We start from the raw sequence: 22,319 nt of genomic DNA on the forward strand, positions 1-22,319 counted from the left end.
ATCGTGCGGTGTGGTAGGTAGCGTTTTGCCAGCAGTCTGCTGTATAGGATTCATTGCAGCTTTGCAAATGCCTTATAAAGAATCTAGGTTGGGCTGGCAGAGGATGCATCCTTGGTGCTTTTAATAGCACATACGCAATAGCTTATTTGAAGATAGTATTAATAACATAGCAATTGTGTTTTATATGTAGAAAAATATATATATAAAAAAAGGAAAGAAACAAACGGGACCACTCAGTCCTAACAGTGAAATGTTGCCAAAACTTCCTTTTAATAACCAGCTAAGTTTTTAGGGAGGATCACAAGAGGGCAGTGTTTTATAGTTTTGTATTTTATGCAAGAATGGAACTTTTGGCATTCTTTTATCTTAAAAAAAAAAAAAAAAACAAACCAAAACCACAAAACCGGGCTTATAAAGCAATCAGTTTGACTAAACTAACTGTCAGATATTACAATAAATCTTGGGCCTGTTTTAAATAATTTAAATTACCAGGGTTCTTACTGAGATGAACATCAGTTTTTAAGGGAATCCTTATAAATATGTTGTTCTGGTTTTAATCCTTGCAATGAACAAGAGGTGTTCACTCCTCTCCTTCCATAACCAAAACAGATTTATTTATTTATTTATTCTCCAGTTTTTAACGCCTAGGTCAAAGCTAAAAGGACTACATTTGTTGTTAAAAGATATCTACGGATGTTGTAGGGCTTCACAAATACTTTCTAATTGTATTCTGACAGACATTATTTATTAATACCCATACAAATACAGGTATCTGATCTGTAATTTATAGTATATTAGTATGCTTCCAGATACGAACAAGAGTACTCTCTAAATTAATGTATTCATTACTCTGCTCTAATTTTGGCAGAGAGGTTATAGGTAAAGTACACCTCGGCATGAGTGTGTATGTCTGACATGATTATTGTTCTGTGTGTATTTGTAGCAAAACTTACATAAAAGTTCTTTACGCTGCGGGAGCAAACATTTTGTGCATGTTTTGTGAAAAATTTTAAGCCTATTTTGTACTTGTCTTTCCAGTGAGTGGTTCAGTTCTGCTAGGAAGGGTAGTTGTTGCTAAATTGATGCAGAAAAGTTAATAAAGAAATGCAAGTACCTGCTGCCCTCTGAAGTGCCTTACTGGCTAGTCTTGATCAGAACAAAATTTCTAATTCTGAAATGGGTAATGTCTTCACTTAGAAAAAAAAAATGGGTAGATTTATCAGTATTTGCTGAAGAGCTGGCTGAGGAGACACATCTTTAAAACCACCATATTCTTGTTCCTGATTCAGCTCTTTCCCAGTGTAAAATTGCCACGGAAGTTTGTCACTTTTTTTGGGGGGGGAAGAGTAATACCAGATTGTTGCCTGTTTAGCTGTCTATCAGTATGTAAGATGAAATTAGCAAAAAGACATAGCCTTGAGTGGAGTGGAACAAAGAAATTAGAACTTAATCCAAGCTACGTGCTGTGTTTGGAATTTTTATTATGGCGCATAAAAGTAGTGACTTTCTGATTACACTTCCATAAAATTCATTAGGATTGCTTATGTGCAGTAGTTGGTGAGTGTAAATTATGTATGTGTAAGTGATCTGGACATCAGAAAATAGGCAAGGCTACTGTTGAAAACCAAAACCGAATAAGCAGAGGTATAAAGAATCAGAAAGCTGTGTGATGACTAGCTCTTTTTCACATAACTTTAATAAATAGATGATAGAATGGATGTTTCTTTCTAAACAGCATTTTATTTAAGTATCTTATTTTACGCATTAAAATATTTTCAAGCAGTCATTTTAATAAATAAAAATACAGTAGATGTTAGTTTTAAAGCCCATATAAGTATACAAAGAAGAATGTACTAGGTACAAAAAGTTTTATTTTTTTAATCTCTGGGTTCATTTGATATTTAGTCATATAGAGGATGGTAGCAGTTTTTCTGATCAGCAGAACCCTAAGACACAAATGAACCATACAGTACATGCAATTTATCTGCATTGCTGTAAAATAACAGTAGGGCTTCCAGGTTATTTATACCTTGGTTTTGTTCTTGTTTATTTATTGTTTTTAAATAAATAATGGCTTTTCAGGTACATAATAGGAAAGTGTTGGGGGGGGCTTTTTACTTTTTTAGCAATGCTTTACTTTGACTTCTATATAAAACTGACTTGTGAAATCTGTAATCCCAACGTGTCCTCAGAATGTACGTGTTGATATTTTACCACCTTTTTTTTTCAGGGGGTTTTCTATACTGCAAAACTGTTGTCTATTTCCAATAGAAGTTTCTTGAAATACTTCCAAAGCAAACTAAAACTGGAAACCCTATCCATCACAAAAATACAGATTTAAAAAGAGAAGAAAGTAACTTTAGATTTTTCTATTGCACTGTGTTTGTAGCTTTTCTTAAGAATAATAATTAATAGGGAAAGTGTGCTTACTAAAATCTTATTCATTTGTGAGAGTGGTCAGAATGCATGAAATGGAAATTGAGATTTACATTAACAGTTTGAATTAATAATATTCATATTACTTGGAGGGGGGGGGTGTTGCCTATCTCATCAGTGCTTGCCCTAATCCTCATTACAGTAGCTAAATAATTTCCTTTAGTGATTAACCTTATTTCAGAGGTCTGGTCTCAGCATATGTATTTGCCAGATAGGAAGTGCATCACCACTGGATTTGCTTGCATTCCATCGAGTACATAGTTTTTTCAAAGATTTCTTCCCTTCCTGCTCAGCTGTTCATTATCAACCTCTACTCATAGAGTATTAAAGGCAGAATACAAGATTAAGATAAAATTGTTTTGATTTTCTGTATTCATCAATAGGATTGCTTACATAGGGTGGTATAGAAAGATGCCTATTTAAAAAATAGATGTCTGTTTGGCCTCTATTGATTCTTGAGCTCTCTTTTAAATTTGAAAACTGTATAAAGTTTCTAGAAACTTAGTTCAATACAAGCAACACGTGGGAGAGTTTGAAGTCCACTGCTCAGTCTTGTTACTGACAACTTCTGGAGTAGAAACTTCATCTTTTATGTGTATAGACTGTGCTTTACATGTTGAAAAGAGATTTCTTCAATGCTTTCCCTCCTGTGCATAATGGTATGTATCATTTATTTCAGGAAAGTACTTGCTTGTTCTCTAACAAGCATTTGCAGTTGAGGGTGGTGTCGTTACTTGCATTTGTATGATACATTTCAATCACAGCAATAAGTGACCTAAACTTTTTTCTGTATCGCATCAGATATAAGCCACCTTGTGTGACATTGGCATATACCAAGTTTTCTGTAGTTTTAAACTAAGGAGATTATTGCATAAATTACAGCAGGCCATAATAAAGTTGTCTGAAGCCAAATGTTAAGAACTTGGAGAATTATTTTTGAGTTGTGTCAATTGACATGTCAGTTAAATGACTATAGAAAATTAAATCTTTGATACCAGTGTGGTAGTGTCAATTTTTCTGCAAAACGTAGTGAAAAAACTTTCCAGATGTCACTTAGTTCTGTAAGGATATATCTAGTGAAAAATACTGTAAATGAATTTGCCTTTTTTTTTTCAGATCCAAGTTTCGTGTGCGTGTATACACACACATACATACATACATGTACTTTTTTTATATATATATTTTTGTATATATATAAGATCCCTTAAATAGGGAGAAAAGCCTTTGAAATAGTTTTTATTTCTGGGTTAGAAGACATTTTTTGTTTATTCTCATTTTCCCTTAAAAACACGGAAACAATTTGAATGCCTTCAGTTGATAATGCAGAGGTGCAGCACCTTGAAGTAAGCAGAGCAGAAATTTTCTTAGGATGTGTTGAGGGCTGTGTGCCTGTAGCTCTTCTTTGGGTGAACATGGGCCAAATTCAGAACCCCTCCAAGGGCTTAAGGATTTTCAGAGAAATTTAAAAACACTCAGGCACCCAAAAAGTGAAGTTGCTGTTTGTGTGATCTAGCTAAAACATTGAGTAACTTACCAACTCTGTGAAGAGGCAGTACTTTACCCCATTCAGAAAAGACATCTCTTGACTGAGACAGACAAATTAGGTCATGCACAGCTTTGTTACAACAGGCTCTAAACAGTGTTCTGCACAGAAGTGTGTTTTTAATACATGTAGCAGGCAGTAAGAGAATAGTGCGATAGTTGGCATACAGCTCTAGTCCAAGTGCTAGCCCCTCTCACAAGAGGATCCTTGCATTAGGAGTTGCGGGTGTAGGTCTCTCTTCCCTCTGGGGTGACTTTCCTAGAGTACAGTGCAGAGAAGTGCTGGAACTTCAGAGGAGCATCACAATGATACAGATCAGCAAGAGGCAAATTAAAATTAGGCAGAAATTCACAAAGAGCTCTTGGAGCCTTTGGCGTGCTTGTGGGTTGACCTCAATAGTTGAGGCTCTCCTCAGAGCAGAGCGGGTTATGTATTGGACCTTCTCCATGGCAACAAGAAAGCAGAGGGCACAAATCAGAGGTTTTAGGAGTGCAGGAAAGAAGAGAAGTTGTCAGGAACAGTGCAAAGTGCCTATTATCTTCTCTTTTTGTTTTAGACAGCCTTTGTGGAGCTGGGAAAGCAGGAAAGTGAAGAGTTAGAAATGCAGAAGTAAAGTGCTTTGTTGAGTGCAAATGGAGATTGTTTTAAAGTTCTAAAAAGCCTGAAGTAAATAGATTGCCTTTACAGTGTTTTTACTTTAAAACAGGATTTTTAAAATTTTGGTTTTCAAGTTTAGGTTTGTGCTGTATTGTGCATCTCCTCCTGAAGGCTACTGAGCACTTGCCTCTTAGGAGTGGTGAGGAATTGTAAAATGGAAATTATGGATATGTGGGATTTACTCACATCATTGCTTTAGATCATCTCTCCATCCTTCACAGTCTGTGAAAAGGCCATGGCTGATTTACCTCCCACTCCCCCATGCCTTATTTGTTCAAGCACACATGAAAGCCTGATGATATGGCTAGAGTCACAGACCTTTCAGCCAGGAGATCTGGATATTACTGCTGGCTGTTACTGACCCAGGCAGATAATCTGACTTACCGGTACCTTATTTTGGAAGGGAGGAAAAGAAATCTTGTTGAAGGATTTCCATTCCAAGTAAAAATTCTTTATGGTGCGTAATTAAAAGCTAATGCATCACTGCTATAGGGAATTTTAGTAGTATATTTCTAAACAGACAAAACAGAGTAAGGACTAATTTTTTTATATATATGTAGGACCACACAAAATTTAGGTGCAAAGGCAGAAGATTGCTATGAAGAACAAAATAAAGCATGTATATAACTTTGTCTCTTAAGTAAGTGTTTTATTTCAAGTATATTTTCCGCCTTTTTAGTGGCAGATGGAAGCACAGGGTGTCACTTGTCTTAAAACTCCCAGTAAGTAGTTGCAGTGTAAAAATGCTCCTCTACGAACCATCCATGGCAAGAGGCTGGCTTTGATATATGCTTGCTTAGCTTACGGCAAGGTGGATTCTATAGGTGCTATCACAATGCAAAAAATTGGTTTTCAAGATGATGATGAAATACACATCTCTCAAACTTTGCTCCTAAAGCTGCACTTACCCCTAAATGTTTTATGAATTTGTATCATGACCATATCTTTGACGGAAGACCTCTCCTTGTCATCTCTTCCTTTTTTTTGGTGGGGGGGGAGGGAATAAGTGAAATTCTTGTCTACTCATATGCCACATAAAGGAAAACCATTGCTTAGATATCGGCTGCCCAAATTACATGATGATCCTGAATGAATCTTTGTTGTCCACGAATTTGTCTTTACACATGGCTAAAATGGAAAAACCTTAAAATGAAACAGAAGTGTGTTTCAGACTCTTTTTTCTTTTTTTTTAGTCCCTCCATGTGGGGCTGTAGAGTCAAATGGTGCTGTATGAGCACAATACGTGTGCTTTCAGTGCCAGTGGCAGCATTGGTATTTAAAAAGAGACTTAAAAGAAACCAGATTACACATGGATATTTTAATATCTTTAGAGGATTCCATGTGATGACATCTCCTCCTAAAATTGAACTTCAGATTTTGTTATGTTTTGAGCTATAGTTGATCTTAACTTTATTGCGAACAAAACACACACCAGGAACTTAACTTTCATAGTGACTATAATTTTTCAGCTTTGTTTGACTTTATGCTGTACCTGTTTTTGTGTATTTAAGCAGTTAAAGTACCTGCCAAGTATATTTTGCTTAGCTCTTTGCTGGTCACTGTCTGCCCTAAGTGCAGTAAAAGCAAGACATGCACAGGAATTCTCAAGTGACTTTGCTGAAGACACATTCATTCTCCCAGCCCAGTATGGGCTGGGGTGCATTGGGCTGTTTATCCTCTTGTAGACAAGACACGGTAGATGAACCGCTAACGGATTTACACTAGTACGGAAAAGTTTGTGTAACTAGCTTGTGTGATGGACACTGCACAGAGAACAGTATTTCCTGCGGATGACTTCATCACAACTTGTTATGTCAATTTTTAATGCAGGGGGTGTGCAGCCTGTGGTCTTTGGGCTGAGTTACCTGCTGCAGCAACATATCCAGCTTTTTCCAGGCTGCTGTATTTCTTGGGGCCCTCAGGACTAGAACAGCATGAGTTTCTACCTGCATATATGCACAAGAGGTCCATTTCTGTGTATAGCATTAGATTTACTGTGCACATGCTAGCACCTGCACTGCTGTGTTGCTACATGTTTCTCTTGCATGACTCAGGGGGTAAGGACCTGGGGCTTTGAAGTGCTTCCGTAAAAGGCAGTATTAGCTGGTTGGGCATCACAGATGCAAGGCCACCACAGGTGAGGAGAGATGGTGAGATCTCTTGGGGAGGGAAAAAAATTATTCTTCCCTTTGGAATGAGTGAAGGATGTTGCTAAGGGAGCAGGCAATAGGTCAGAAGGCTCAGTGGAGCTGTCATACTGATGTTAGCTGTTTGAACATAACATTACCAGACAGGTGATAAGAAAGGATCTTAAAAAAAGGAAGGTAGTGTAAGTTAAAATGTATACCTTTTATGGCTGGAAAATGGTGTAGAGAAGGAATGAGGAAAGGTCAAAACAGAGTAACTTGGTTTTCTTGATTTAAAAGCTCATATGGAATTGGAAATTTTTAAAACGCCTACATGTTGTTTTACCTACTAAGCCTGTCTGTGGGAGAAGCTTTCTTATAAGCAAAGGAAGCAAATTCTGTGTCTGTATTTCAACAAGTTTGTCTTTACAAGTGCATGGCTTCAACTAATAAACACATACCTTGCTTGTTAATCCTCCATGGTGCTGTCACCCACCTAAAGTGTGCATAAAGAGAAACAGATTCAGTAACACAGCTGCATATGGGTGGCTATCAAGGTCAAAATGGACAGCCTAAAAAATAATTACACTGAGATGAAGGCTGATCATTGCCAGAAATAGGAGCTGTTCTCTGCTGTTTGGTCCCCTGTCTGTGTTTTAGGTCAATATTAAGAAGTATTATGCATGCACGCACTACTTCTTGAAAGGAAAGTGGAGCAAAAGGGCAAACTATATTTGACCTTTTTTCAAGAGAAACAGTGTAACTCATATGTGACAAGACCGAGTATTGCACAGGAGAAACTGTTGGCTGCATTGCTATGCAATTGTGTGTTTAATCCAGTGTTGTTAGTGGACGTGAAAGGCTCGTCTTATGCACACCACGATTCTGCATGAAGAGGTCATGTGGCTGACCCCGTATGTTACTGTGTAGGGTATCCCCTACACCTGGTGCCCTAGAATGAGTCACTGATCACAGTTACTGCTTCCTTCTTCACTAACATGTGACTGTTTCCCTCATTTGTATTAGGTTATTTTTATCTTTGTTCCTGGGTGTCCTTCACAATGAGAGGAGGTATGTGACCAAACTGAAAACTGTGGGCCACGCGCGTTCCTGGTGCAACTGCATTGACTCCACTGAAGTCACATGGGATAAACTTGGCTCCTTTGGAAATGCCACAGCAATTTTAGACACAGCCTGTTTCCTGTCATACGTTTACTAAATGCAGCAGTGATATCAGTGGAATAGACGAGGTTTGACATATTTGATTTGTCGCTGTCCCATAAGACCAAGTGAAGCCCTGACAAGGCATTGTTAAAAAGTAATATTGCGTAACAGTCTCTTGCATAGATTTTTACAATGAGATGTCCCCAAAACCCAGTAATTCAGTTTCCTCTATTGAAAATAAATGTCTTAATAACCATAAACATAGTGATGCAAAAAGTACCATCAGGTTATGTGATTCTTGGTCTAGTACGTGTTTAGAACTGTTACTAAAAATTACCTGGCCTAAGAAATTCCTGTAGCTGTTTGTGCGAGCAGTATGATACTCCTAGGCGGGAAGAGGCATCCTCTGCGTGTTCAGAGGAGGTAAGTTTAAAGATCTGTGCGTGTAGTGCCAAAACAAAGAACCCTGCATGCAGGACTAAATGCTGTGAGTTGAACTGAACCTGGAGCCCTTTGTTACCATTGTCTGTGGATTGTGTGGCCCCCAGAGGAGAAGACATTGCAGTTTTAAAGCTCTGCCTGTGCACAGTAGCCGCAGTTGATGCGTAAGCATGCTTGTCATCTTCGCTGGCTGCCCTGTGTTAATGTATATATCTTATTCCAAGTTGCATTGCTTTGTTTTGAACCCTGCTGTAAAATACCTCCTCATCGGCACTGTGGAGTCACTGCAAGTGACTTGAGTGCAAGTGACTTCAGACTTGAGACCTCCAAGTCTGAAAAAATCTCCTTTTTTTTGTGTGAGGAAGATGAGGGGTGAGAAGGGAGTGAAGAAGGAAGCAGTCTGAATTAACTCTAGAGACCTCTACAGGGTCTCACTACTGTCAATTTAGTTCGGTAAGTAAAAGTTTCCAACAATAAAACAGAAGTTGCTTACAGGTTTTCAAGTACAGAAGTGATTTATAGAGGTACGTCATAATTTGTAATTTTTGTTCTTTTTACAAAAAAAATACATAGTATGGAGGTGACTTGCTAGGATTTACCCCAGCAGCTGGATTTTGTATTTACCTATGCTAGGGGTGCAGAATTCTGTTGCTTATTCTGATTTTAGGCTGAGAGTTGCAGTAGGCAGTTGTGTCAGTGAAGAAGAGTATTAAGGATATTAGCCAATTCAACAGCTTGACCGCAGAAAAAGGAAAGTCGATTTTTTTAATTTGTTTCTTTTTTAAAGAAAAAAGCATAAAAGGGGAAAGAAATGGCTAGAGGTCGAAAACAAAGACTGGGATGGGTGAAGGCAAGAATGCAGACAATAGTGCAGGAGAGGACAGATTGAGGGAGGAAAGTAGAAGAAGAAAATGAGCAGAGGAAGAGACTGAGAATGTAGAAAGAGCAAGGAATTGCACAAGGGGAAAGAGAAAACTGCAACTGGAGTACATTAAGTCATTGAAGAGAGGTAGAGACTGACTTGTGGCATATAATGTCATTTTTTTCAGGCACATGCAGAAAACATTTCCTTGGGGTGGGGGGAAGAAGCAGCTATTCAGCTCATAGAGTTTGGGAAGTGCTGGTAACAAGAAAAGCAAACTCATTTTATCCTTCTTTTTACCTTTTGTTTTAAAGTCTGTTTTATACTGAAGTGTCAATATTTTTCATGTGTTTGGGAGAGGATGGGGAAGGCTCACACTTCAATTAGATTCTTTTTTTTTCTCCCCCTCTTATTAGTTCATTCCTCTTACAGTCTTCCTTTTGACTAGCTGTAATGTTTTCAGTGTTCTAGAAGCAAGATTGCCAGTAAGAGCCTTTACCTGTATTTCAAGTCCATGAGAATGTGAAAGGTGTAGATACCAAGAAATTACACTGGTGAATAGTTGAACACACCAGGCTTGGCATTTTGGTTTTTGGAAGTTATCCACATATCTTGTGGATACTTGGGACTTTTATCTGTGTGCTGGTCCGTTAGAGTAGCCTGGGAGCTAATGCTTTGGGCTAGTTTTTAACTCTGGGTTAAATTCCCTGCAACTGCTGCAGGACTATGCAGTGGGACCTTGGGCAAGTGCTTCAGCCTCCATACTCATCTGTTCCCCTAATCAAAATACAACATATAATAACCACATACTTTTCCCCATCTGTTGGTATGATTTGCCTTTTACGTAGTCATTTTCTTTTAGGAAATGAACTCCTTCCTCCACTGCACACACTGAGTAACTAACACCTTGTAGTTTCAAGTTGGGTTTTAGGTTCTGGTTGTTTGTATGACACTACTTATTAATAGGAAATGGGGTAAGTGCAATTTGAACTGAAGTAAAAATTGAAATACATCTAGCATGTATAAAAGGTAGAAGTGGAAGGGAATGTTGCAAGTTGTGTTTTTAACCTTTTTAGCAGCTCAGGGGACAATGACATGGCATTGATTGAAAGAAGAATATAGTAGATAAATTCAACTTCTGAGAAGTAACTTGATGCCAGGAAAGTCCTCTTAAGCCATGTATCAGTCTCTAGAAAGCAAAAGCAATCTTCCAGTTCTGAAGTGTCTTGTAGTTTAGGGAACATAACGTTACTTTCCTGTGGGATTTTTTGTTTCTCCAGTTGGCATACGTTTCTATTCCTAAATCAAATTACTCTTAAAGCAAATAAAAAGCTGTTCCTATAGCTGTGTAGGTGTATCCCATACAATTTTTTGTTTGCTGATGGTCTGAAAAAATCAGTGAAAATCACCTTTATGCTATCTGATTACAAACTGATTTTAATGAGTATTGTACAATGAAGACACTATATTCCTAACGTCTTCAGAGAATGAGAAATAAATGCAACTTTTAAAAATAGAAATGTGGTATATACATAAATCTGAATCTCTCTAAATACATCTTGTCTTGACAGATGAGTGGCAAAAAACCATAGAACTGTTATTTGCTGTAAATTAAATGCAGTGTTTCACATCTGAATTGTAACATTTGTCACCTGCTATGTAGTACATGCTTCTGTCACGACTGTTGGCTGTTGTTACTCAGGTTTGGATGTCTGTGACGTGGGATGTTACCAGTGTGAAATTTTTAGATTTAACTCAACAGCTGAGCCACACTGTCACCTACTTTAAATTACCTAACTCTGTGACAGGATGGAATTCAGATGAACAGGCGTCTAACCTGCTGTAGCTATGGATGCATTCTAGTAAAGAGCTGCCTACAGCAGTTAAGTTTCTATGTGTATGTTCAATCTGTATGTGTATGCATAAACTCTGTCTTTTTAAAGGTGTGTGTATGCAGTGTATGTGTTAGGAGAGAAAGATTCTCTGCGTGGTAGAATAAATCCAAGCTCCTCTCTTCACTAGAAAAATACATTTTATATAACTTCAGCCTTGAAAAAAGTCTGTCTGTCTCTGAGAATCTTCTTGCTCATCGTAGGCATTGGTTTGAAGGCACTGGGAGGTCTGAAGTGCTACTTCTGCCTACTGGAAACAGCTTCTAGAGAACTTCATAACAGATTGTTTGCTTTGTGAGTAACAGGACGTCCGGACACTTCCAATACTTGTCTATTCAAAACTGGCACAAGGCTGCTGAGCACAAAACCAAGCACCTGCATATATTTTTGCATATATTTTTACTGGTCAGTAATAGGAAAAGGAATTATGTGTGTCTGTTCGGTAACAGAGAAAACACATCTCACAAAATTAAGGTCTGTATTAAGTCTGTCTTTTCTAAAACCAGAACCTTAAGTATACATAAGTAGTAAGGTGTAAATTGATGGAAGGGGGGGGAACATGATTATAAGGAGGAGAAATTCATTAGAGACCTACATATTCATTAATCATATTCCTTTTAAAAATATTTGTATATCTAAATATTAAAATGTCCTTTATGTGACACGTTTCTGTCTGAGATGCACTCTTTTTTTTGTTTGCAGTGACTTTAAAGCTGGGGTTGTATTTTGTTTTACAGTGTGTATGTGCTTCCCTTAGTTGGAAATAAATGGATTACTTTATGCATTTGAAATTCGGTTCATGATATTACAAATCCTAACTAAATTATTCATCTGTTGTTAGAAGCATTCTAGGACGAGTTTGGCAGTTACAGTGGCCAGCAGGAGAAAATAAACCTTTAAAGGAATTCACAGCAAAAATGCTGTATGAATTCTGTAGCTTTAACTGCAGTTTGAGTCACATGATACAATTTCAGTTCTAGTACTGCTATAAACTGCTTAAATTTTTTAATTAAGGGTACTTTTTCATCATACAGCAAAAAAAAGGTTTGCTTTCTCAATGTGTTAAATCAGAAAAATGCTTTTCTGTGTTAAATGGTGAAAGAGCTTTACCTTTGCTGGGCTGTGGATAGGCAGCTTTGGGGAAACAAAAGTGTCTCTACAAAACTTCAAGTGAATTACTCTTTTTGTGGATTTTGTATTAAAAAAAAACCCAAAAAACAAACAAAACATATTAAATTAAAAAGGAGAGACAAAGATCTGAGGAAAATGATGAAAGCTTCTCACCTTCTGGTGTAATACTACCTGTATAAATCATCTACCCAAGGACAGCTAGTGTCCCATCAGCACATAGAAAAATCTCAGTTGCCTTTATTGTCCCTAAAATATGTCCCCCACAGCATTATATGTTTGACTCAGAGCTGTAATGCCTACATTTCCATATTTTTGATAAACAATTATAGCCAGCTGTTAATTTGAGTAGAGGAGTTTTTGTAGAAAACTACAGCTACAGTGCCTTGCTGTAAGAATTAAAAGCATAAAAGAAGAGAGGTTCCTTACCTCTGATGTGACTGTTAGTAAAGCACAGAGGAGCCTGCTCCGGGCTGTGGGAAGTGTCTGTAGATCTCTGGCAACTTGTCCGAGTCTGTGACCAAGTTGTGGGAACAATTGAAGTAGGTTGAGGGGAAAAAATAACAAAAGTTTCAGAGGCAGGGCTCCCGGTGTCATTCAGCAGCTCACAAGTTGTGATTGGTCCCATTTCTGCCTTCTGACACAGGCAGTTGCTCCTCTAAACTTGTTCGCAGCAGTAATATATTAAACATGGGCAACAACTTTCCTTGTGAAGGGAACCGTGTGCCAGGGACACCACCCGTGCAGCCACAGGATGAAAGAATCTGGGAAGCGGCACACTTCAGTGGGGTAGCAAAGGGAGCTGCTTGCTTACACCCTGCCTTTTCTTAAACAAGAACTTAAATGGGAGTTTGTTCAGGGAGCTCTTTTGGATGAGTTATTTTTGCTACAGCAGTGTTTCTTCATTATAAAAACCCTAAATCTCTAGTGTGGGTGATCACATTTCATATGGGCTTTTGACTTGGAATGATTTTCTTTTGTACAAGAGGTTTCTTAAACTACACTTTCAGTATATGTAGTTTTGATAATTCTGTTACACAGTTGGTATTCAGTTTACACTGTATGATGTGTGTTTTCACACATCATCTTTCTTCTGACAATGCTTGAAGTGAAGTAATTTCCCTGTATTTCAAGACTCTTCCAAACTTTCAAGTTAATTTGTGGGCTAGAGGATTTTTTTTTCTCTACATAAAATCCGGCATATATAAGTTCATCTCTGAAATTTATCATTCCTATGTAATTTGAAGTATTTACCTTTCCTTTAAAACACACCCCCCCACACACACACACCCTTTTTCTCCCCCTCCCTCTTTTTGTGGCTGGAAACTGTCCAAGTGATTTTTGAGAATGTTCTGTTTGTTTGGATAGGAGTAGCAGCTGGATGCTACTTTGCAGGTTATCTAATGTATATTATCCTGTGTTGGGAAATGACAAATGAGACCACAGTGCATATATGGAGTAGGTTTTGTGCATATGGGAAGTGGAGGATTTACTAGATGTGAAAGGGTTGAACTGTTGAGTGTGTGAGCATCCAGCATCAGACTTCATATGTGGATGCAACTGACAGCACATGCCTTTTCCTGATTTGGAAATTGCACGCAAAAATACAGCTCAGCCTAACTCCGAACACTTACACATCCAGTTTTGACAATAATTGTTTAGCATAGATTAATTCTTGGCTTTGAGCAGGAAACCAGACATGATGGGGCTTTTTGTTTAGTTTTTTTCATTCCCTGTAAGCCCTGCTGTGATACATGCTGCAAACCAGAGATACGAAGAGCTTGGAGGTGATGTACCACCTTGTTTCAAATTGAGCTCCATTTTTATTTTTGTAAATAAGGTTTAGCTCTTCTGCAAAATTGGTTATAACATAGTTGAAGTTAGAAACTCAGTTTTAATATAATAAATCTGCCTGCTTTGTGTTATCCTTTTAATATCAAACCCAGGAAATTTAGGGTTACATATTTTGGTTGAAAGTTAATTGAATATCTCCACAGTGAGGAGTGATAGTTCTTTACCAGTACAAAGGATTTCGTAATTTACTTATAATGTCATTACTAACATTATAAATCTATCGCAGTCAAGCAAACTGTTCAGCCTTTTTATGAGGGGAGTTTCATGTTTTTATTGCGTTCTGTCATCCAGCAAAAGTAGTTATCATTGCATTGTTTGCTTTTTGTAAGACGTAATATGAAACTTCTACTAATGAAATTCACCGCTGTACTTTGTTATTCAAGTCCAACACCCAGCACTGCAGTAGCTGCGGTGCCAGTTCCTCCCTTTTACCGAGTCACTGTAAAATGATCATGTTATTTAGTTACTCTATCCCAAATTCTTAGCTTTTTTTGTTAGTGAATTGGACCTAATCATCATTTTGGAGCTTTTTAGAAATGAGGTGTCTTAAAAGAATGCTGATTTTGTTTGTGAGCTGCTGACACAGTCATAGCTTAGTCGTCTTTTTAAAGAATGATACTTAAATGTTCAAGGTAAGGCATTAATAAAATATTAGTATCTCATCAGAAATATAATGCATGCCTTCTGTAAATGTCTAACATAGATAAGAAATTTTAAGATTTAAAGAATGATACTTAAATGTTCAAGGTAAGGCATTAATAAAAATATTAGTATCTCATCAGAAATATAATGCATGCCTTCTGTAAATGTCTAACATAGATAAGAAATTTTAAGATTGAAAATACATTCATTAAATAACAATAACATGCACAAATTCAGACCACATGGTTGTTGTAGATCTTGTATTGATGTTGTTTCTCTGACAACAAGCTTGTTTGGGTACCCTCTCTTGAGAACATTTTTCTAGTTCAGTTTAGTATCACTCCCTCGTGTAACTGATGGGGATTTTGGTGGGGTTCCGAGGGAGATGCCAAAGTGCTGCTCACAGGACATGTCAGTCTGGCAGGTACAGACAGTATATATGAGCACATCATTGTACTGTTTGATCCACCCCTGGGTGAAAGGGTCCAGACATGTGGATATCAGAAAGGAAAAGCTTTAAAAAAGGAATCTGTGTTGGAGGTTCTGGTCTGCTTTATTTTGTTCTGGGGAACAAAAATGTGCAGCTGTTGCTTGCTTGACCTTAAATGGAGATGATCTGGGTTTTCTCCAGTGGGATTAGAAATCTGCCACCAGAGCATGTTTCTTCTCATAAATTTATTTAGAGATCCGGTTGATGTTTGGGATAATGTCCAAAAAGAGACGTGTTATACTTCAGCATACCAGCTCCTTTATTTAAACAATAATAATAAGGCTTCTATTCATACTGGCAATAATTTCCTGGACTATTTTTGCCTTTCGTGTTCTAGCTTTAAAATTCCAGCTGTAAACACTGGCCACCTGTATAACCTGTGTAAAGAGTTTGAGATGTCAGTATCTGGTCCGTTGATAATCCATGACTGCATAGAAATGAACCATAACCCAAGCCCAATTATTTATAATACACAAGTAAAGAAATTCAGCAGTAAGTCTGAGTAGTCAGGTTAGTGCATTATTTCATGGTGCTGCTCCAGTTTTCTCTCATACTGCAAGTGTACCTTTACAATATCACGCTGCTAAGGTTCTTGTGTTGGCATGTGTTTGGTTTAAAAGTAACTAAAAATGAAGAGAAGAGAGAAGCGGATGCTGCCACAGATGTGCACTGGTTTGTGTGTGTAGGAGGAACAGAATAGCAGATTTTGGTATTGAAGCTGAACACTGGAATGAGATCTTTCCTTTTTGTAACCAGTATTTTTTTGGCCTGATTCTGAGATGCTTCCTGCAGCATGTGTGGTTGCTTGTAGCCATCCAAGTATCAGCAAATGTGGCTTATGAGACACTTTCTGCTGATTTCTGCTAAGGGAAGGGACCCAGCTAATGTATACTTCAGTTACATTTGTACTGCATGTCTAATGCAACCTAAAGGGAGATGGGAGTTTTCTTCTTCCTTGTAAAAATACAGGAAAAGCAGTGTTTTCAGCTGGTGTGAACAGCATTCCAGATTGACACCAGGTAAGGAGATAGCCTAACCAATTTGGAGATAGTAACGTTTTTTTATGCCTTCTTGCTTGAATTTGATAATTTATGACCCATATGTTTGTATGTTTTACCTGATGCCTCCTTTAATGCTTATCTGACTTCAGTGATTCTCTCTCACGTCTGGAATCTCAATGGCTTTTGGATGTATGTGGACGAAGTTGCCTTTCTGAGGCTGCAGGTTTTCCTGCTTCTACAGTGAGACTTACAGTCTCTGTTAGCATTATAGGAAACAGCTCTGCTGAGAGATCTAGGCTTTGCGTCGTGTTATTCTCCTCTAGGACAAGAAGTGTTTACTTTTCCTAAGCATTGGACAGTCATTAGATTAGTTTGATCTGCACATTCTGTTCTTCATTAGAAACAAGGTGAACTTACTTTTTGAAGCTGCAACTTGTGAAGCGTACCATTGCAAAGTGATTAAAAAAACTGTACAAAATAAATTAATAGAAAACTATACAACTTGGGCTGAAATATTTCTCGTTTTGGGAATGTTGGAGGCTCTGGCAGGACTAGTCATCTGATTTGTTACTAACCGAAGACATTTTCAGAAAGGTCAGCTTGAATGTTTTCATTTCAGTTGCTGTTACTGGCATGAACTTTTAACCATTAAAATAGACCACAGGGCTCAGAAGTGTATAATGCCTGTTTACGGTCTTTGGTGCTTTGACTCAATGTTAGGAGAGAAGTAGGGGAACAAGAAATTTTGCCTGGCTCTTGTTCTGAAAATCCACTGTGGCCTTCCTCTTCCCATAGGCAGCACTTATTTCACTTGGAGGCAACATAGTTAGCACAGACTTGACCCATGTAGCTTTTGTATTTTGCAACAAAATATTGACAGCACAAAAAGCCGTGCTCTTTGAAATACCTGGCTGCTTTCATATCAGTGAAGTGTACTTCTTTTACTAGATTAATGAAGGTCAAATAATTGAATAGTAGCAGTTAATTGCAATGGTGCAAAGTGTCTTCAAAATAGCAACATGATATAGAATAGGAAGTTTGGTGATCTTCATTACAGTGGAAGGTTTTTTATTTCTATGAAATGCCTGGGAGAGCTTTATTTTGGTGTTTACTGGTGTCCTCAATTGGTTAAGCTGAACAATGTGCTTTAGGTGGTGTGCTGAGATCCTTATACCTAAGAAACTGTGTTGAGTGTCTTTGAGATAAACTGTTCTAGGAAGCACAGAGATTAGTTGTGTTACTTGACATGTTATGAGTGATGGATGAACGGCGGGACAAAGGCATATGAAGGAGAGATAAAGTTGGAAGACCATGTTCCAGTTGCCAAGTGGTGGTGCTGGATTATCTCCACTTAAACAGTAACTGCAGAATGGAGGAGAAACGATTGGGGTTTAGATTTAGCTGCTGCCTATCTTCAGCTGAAGGTTGTCCTAACAGAAATGCATAAACATTGCCCAAATGATGAACACATTAGCAGCATTTAGAAGCTGAAGGATTCTCTTGTGCAGAGTATTGCAGTGACCACCCTCACGTAGTGTGGAGGGGGAGCTTGTAGACCAGTGGCCTCAACATCTTGCCTCACTGGGATCTTCATTCAGATCAACATGGAGATGGCGTAGATCAGACATTTAAAGGGTTTTCAGGCTAATTTTTAGTTGGTCCTACTTTGGGAAATGTGAACCAGAAACACTTACCTTTCTCTTGGTTGGTGTTACAGGATGACATCTTTCTTTTCTTCACTTGTTTCTTCTGCCCATTGCCCTGCCTTTTTTTTTTTTTTTTTTTTTTTTTTTTTTGTCCTAACAGAAATGCATAAACATTGCCCAAATGATGAACACATTAGCAGCATTTAGAAGCTGAAGGATTCTCTTGTGCAGAGTATTGCAGTGACCACCCTCACGTAGTGTGGAGGGGGAGCTTGTAGACCAGTGGCCTCAACATCTTGCCTCACTGGGATCTTCATTCAGATCAACATGGAGATGGCGTAGATCAGACATTTAAAGGGTTTTCAGGCTAATTTTTAGTTGGTCCTACTTTGGGAAATGTGAACCAGAAACACTTACCTTTCTCTTGGTTGGTGTTACAGGATGACATCTTTCTTTTCTTCACTTGTTTCTTCTGCCCATTGCCCTGCCTTTTTTTTTTTTTTTTTTTTTTTTTTTTGGAGTGGCTATAAGTAAGACTTGCACGGTTCCCATAGTGAATGTCAGGTATCTATCTCTTCCTTTCTTTGTTACATGCAATTCATAGCTAAAACACTAAGGTATTTTTTTTTTTTTACTTCATCAGAAATCACTGAAGTTTATTTAAATAGCAGAATGTCTTTTCCCTCTTCAGAAATGAAGTGCTGTTTCACAATTACATATGCAAGAAAGGAATCCTTTGTTTTAAAAATAAAATATTGTTTCGATCCTAGCACCCCAGAAAATTAAGATCCCAAACTCTATTACTTGAGAATTTAAGGTACAAAACTCCGTATTTTTCTTTATTCTGCTGTAGAATGTGCCAAAATAAAAACGTTGCTCTACTCCTCTGGTTCAGACCATCTCTGAGTAGCAAGAACAGATTTCCTGGTCTTGCAAATGTTTTCTATGTATTTTGTTACAGACAGCTGCTTCCTCTTAGAAGTTCTGTTGTCACTGGAGTGTGGAAACTTTGTCATGTATAGTCTCACAGGTCCTTTTGGCTGTAGCTGCTTGGCCACTGAGATGATGTGAAGGAGAGCTTTTCCTCCTCCTTTTATGACTTTCTTCTTACAGAAGAAACTATTTGCTTTCCTCTTTTTGTGGCCTCTATTGAAAATGAATTGGTCCTGTGGTTTTGAAATACACTCCTTTGTATCAGTTGGTTATATGAGTATTTGGTATAAAAACAGTATTGACACCTCTGTGAATTAGAAAATGAAAACAAAGGCAGTTCATTCTGAAACATGAACTTTGCCACCTTCTAGATGAGCCTCCTTCTTCCGTGTTAAAATAGAGTTGCCTAATTCATGTTATATTGGATTACTCTAGTACTACTTTTAAGAGGAGACTAAATGTATATTTATAGTTGGTTTTTTTTTTCTTGAAATAAACTGCAGCATTTACATTAAATTTGAAACTCTTCAGACTGCAATAACTCCTGTGTAGATTAAGTAGTATACAGATTACGGATATACCATTTTACTTTATTAGTTTCATATATTAGCTACTGCTGTGAACAGAGTATGAGCATACTTGATGAGGGGAAGGGAAAGGAAAAAAGGGAACATTTCAGTGGAAGAATGGTCTTCGAATATGCTTATAGGGTTATATAGCTGAAAACCACATCTGCTTGAATATTCAGTATGACTTTTTCAGCGTGTAGGACTACAAAGGCAAAAGTATGGAGGATCTCCTAAGTTCCCTACAGACCACCTGAGCCTCCTGGTGCTTCTTTCCACCTATGGAGGATTTTGCAGATTTCCATTCCTCTAAAATATACCTTAATAATGACAGTGCAAAAAGGGGAATTGAGAATTAGTAAGCCTTTTGAATTTGACTAGTGGATAGAATATAGCTTAATGGAAGTTGCAGTGGACTGGAATTTGGAAAATGATGATTTTGAATCTTACCCACGTTACCAGATTTGCGCATGTTTCTTTTGATTTTTTTTTCAAAGACTATAAGAAAGCTATTTTGAGCTTCAATCAGAGAAACTAGGTAAAGAGATGTACATACAGCTTTGAACTAGCTGTTATTGAACCAGCTTTTAGTTCTTTCCAAATGTTTGGTATTACTCATGCACTATTAGACAGTATACTAGGAATTTGGGGTTTGCTGCAGATGCCCCACTTCTAGCAAAGTGACTCATCACTACACTGGGAATCATTTTTCCCTCTCATTCTCTCAGTATTGGACACTAAAGGGAGTCCCCAGGTGGAGCATCAGGAGACCTGCCTGTGTGTATGACGTTTGCCAGCATGATGAAAAATAGATTCAGATCTTCTCGAACAGAAGATGCAGCTTCATTTCCATTTTGGCTCCAAGGATGTTCTGGATGGAGAAGACCTTGGTTTTCTTTTTAATTCAATCAAAAACTTCTTTAGGCAGGGATAGTCTCATTTGTATCTGTTAAAACCAGTGTTTAGCTTACAAAATGGTTTCCACACTAGAGAATCTGCTGTGTTTTGTTGCTCTTTGGAGAGCCTTGGACAAATTGTCTTTGCTCTTGTCTCAGTTTTCTTCCTGCAGAATGAGAATTATAAGGCTAGTTTCTTTTTAAGATACTTTGAGACCTACAAGTGACAAGTACTAGTTGCTGGTGATGGAAGTGATATATTTTTTTTTAGTGTGAAATTTTTTCTACTCTTTCTGCTTATATTAAGAAGGTGCTAGGGCTCCCCCCCAGTTTATCTCCTAAGGGAGGAAAACACTTTCACACACTGACACGGATGTTCAAATGCACCCTTACATCATACTGCTACTTTTGTTAGAGACAAGTGCGTTTCAAGTACCCCTCATAAACTCAAGTGGGAAAGGTTCATAATCTGGACTGAAGCCAAACAGTTTAAATATGTCGCTTATTCCACACACAAATTATGTGACTACCTTCCATACTTATGTGGTTCCCAGTTTCATAGACAGTCCAGTGTTAAACTGGCTGCATTTCTTCTGTTTGTCAGTGACGCAAAAGTTTCAGGCCAGGATTTTCAAATGTCTGACTTCTTGAGATTCCAGGACCTGATTTGTCACAGGCGCAAAGCCTCTATAACTCCCTCTGAGATGTAGAAAGTCACGCAGGTATATGGTGTCTCCATTTGAGTTTTTAAAAAAAAAAAATAAAAAATTCCAAAATTCTGGGGCAAGTGACTGAATAATTGTTGTTTACATGATGATATGTGATGCTGTACAGGGATGGTGGTAGAATCCCTGCCCAAAGCAATGGAAATCTTTTCACAGTAAGTGCATGTGCTGTCCTGCTTGTTTTGCCGGGTGAAACACAGCGAGTTCCTCCAAGGGAGAATTCCTGCAGTCGGGGCAGAAAACATTAGTATGCATCTAATTTTTCCATCTGCTGAAGTTTTTCAAGGTAGTCACCAACAAATGTAAATGAGTACTGTACTCATGTTGTGCAGAGCTCTGACATCCATAGACCTTATTAACTCTGCATGAGGCTGTTTTTGTAGAGAACTTGTTTTTGTCTTCCAATCCCCAGTAAGGTGTCTTTACTAAATCCCCTACTGGCTGCTGTTTATAGAATATCCTTGTCTTTTTTCCTTGTCTTTTTTTTTTAATCTGCGTTCATGGTAATGAGAGCTGGAGAAGAACAAAGGTGGGAGGGGTGTTGGGGGGGTTCTTTGTTTCTGCTTATGATTTTGGTTTATCAGTCTAAAAGGGAGTGGAAAACAGTATATTACCTAATCATTCCTTCCCCATGTGCTATCAGTTATAACATGTACAGAAGTTATATCTGCAAAATTGAAATGCACAGGTTCAAGTAATTTGGCTAGACTTCATTCTTTCTGCAGGTGCCCATAAAGACCAGTTCTGGATTGTCATTTTTAAATAAAGTGTGCTTTTGTGAGTTTGTATGAATACTTGGGTTTGTTGTCATATAAATATTTTGAACATTTCTGCTTTATTTTTGTGGGAGGGTTTTTTTTTCGTTTTTAACCAGTTAAATCTGGTGAATATTACAGTCATGGCTCATGTTTCTTTTAAAGTCATGAAAAGCTAAAACAAACAGAATGCAGAAGAAGAGAGGCTCAGTTTTCTGGTTCAGGGGCCAACACCCTTTGCAGAATCTAAAGATCTTCCATTTGAAAAATCGGGACCCTTGATGAAGAATTTGCAGAGCATTGGTTTTCCCCAAATGTATACTTCTGCTTCACATTGAATTCAGAGTGACTTACCTCTCTTTCAATACGTTTGCATGTTTTGTTAAGAGAATCTGATGCTCTGTGCTTATTAGGTACTTTTAACTTTTCTTTTCCAATTACAGAAATTGTGTAATTGTGCAGTAGCACAGCAAGAAGTATTATTTTTCTTTTTTCCCTTCTAATATTCACCCAAGTTGCACTCTCTTTTCATTATCCTCTTGTTACAGAAGGGCTCCTGTCA

General features: G+C 37.9%; 2 protein-coding genes across 2 annotated transcripts in view; one reads left to right on the forward strand and one right to left on the reverse strand.

Moving 5' to 3' along the window:
- Positions 1–22,319, forward strand: part of CEP85L (centrosomal protein 85 like) — a 205,330-nt gene that overhangs the window by 137,858 nt on the left and 45,153 nt on the right. The gene's annotated exons all lie outside the window — the stretch shown is intronic.
- PLN (phospholamban) lies at positions 1,677–12,946 on the reverse strand. Its single transcript, XM_009289128.2, has 3 exons — positions 12,679–12,946; positions 7,224–7,258; positions 1,677–4,550 (listed from the first exon to the last, which is right to left on the reverse strand). The coding sequence occupies exon 3, from the start codon at positions 4,425–4,427 to the stop codon at positions 4,269–4,271; it is 159 nt and encodes a 52-aa protein (XP_009287403.1). The 5' UTR covers positions 4,428–4,550; positions 7,224–7,258; positions 12,679–12,946; the 3' UTR covers positions 1,677–4,268.

This window comes from Aptenodytes forsteri, unplaced genomic scaffold (assembly GCF_000699145.1).
Source record: "Aptenodytes forsteri isolate BGI_AS27 unplaced genomic scaffold, ASM69914v1 Scaffold217, whole genome shotgun sequence".
Taxonomy (NCBI): Eukaryota; Metazoa; Chordata; class Aves; order Sphenisciformes; family Spheniscidae; genus Aptenodytes; species Aptenodytes forsteri.

What these genes read in the sequence shown, in the direction of transcription:
- PLN (XM_009289128.2), bottom strand. Translation starts at nt 4,427, where the DNA reads ATGGAGAAGGTCCAATACATAACCCGCTCTGCTCTGAGGAGAGCCTCA.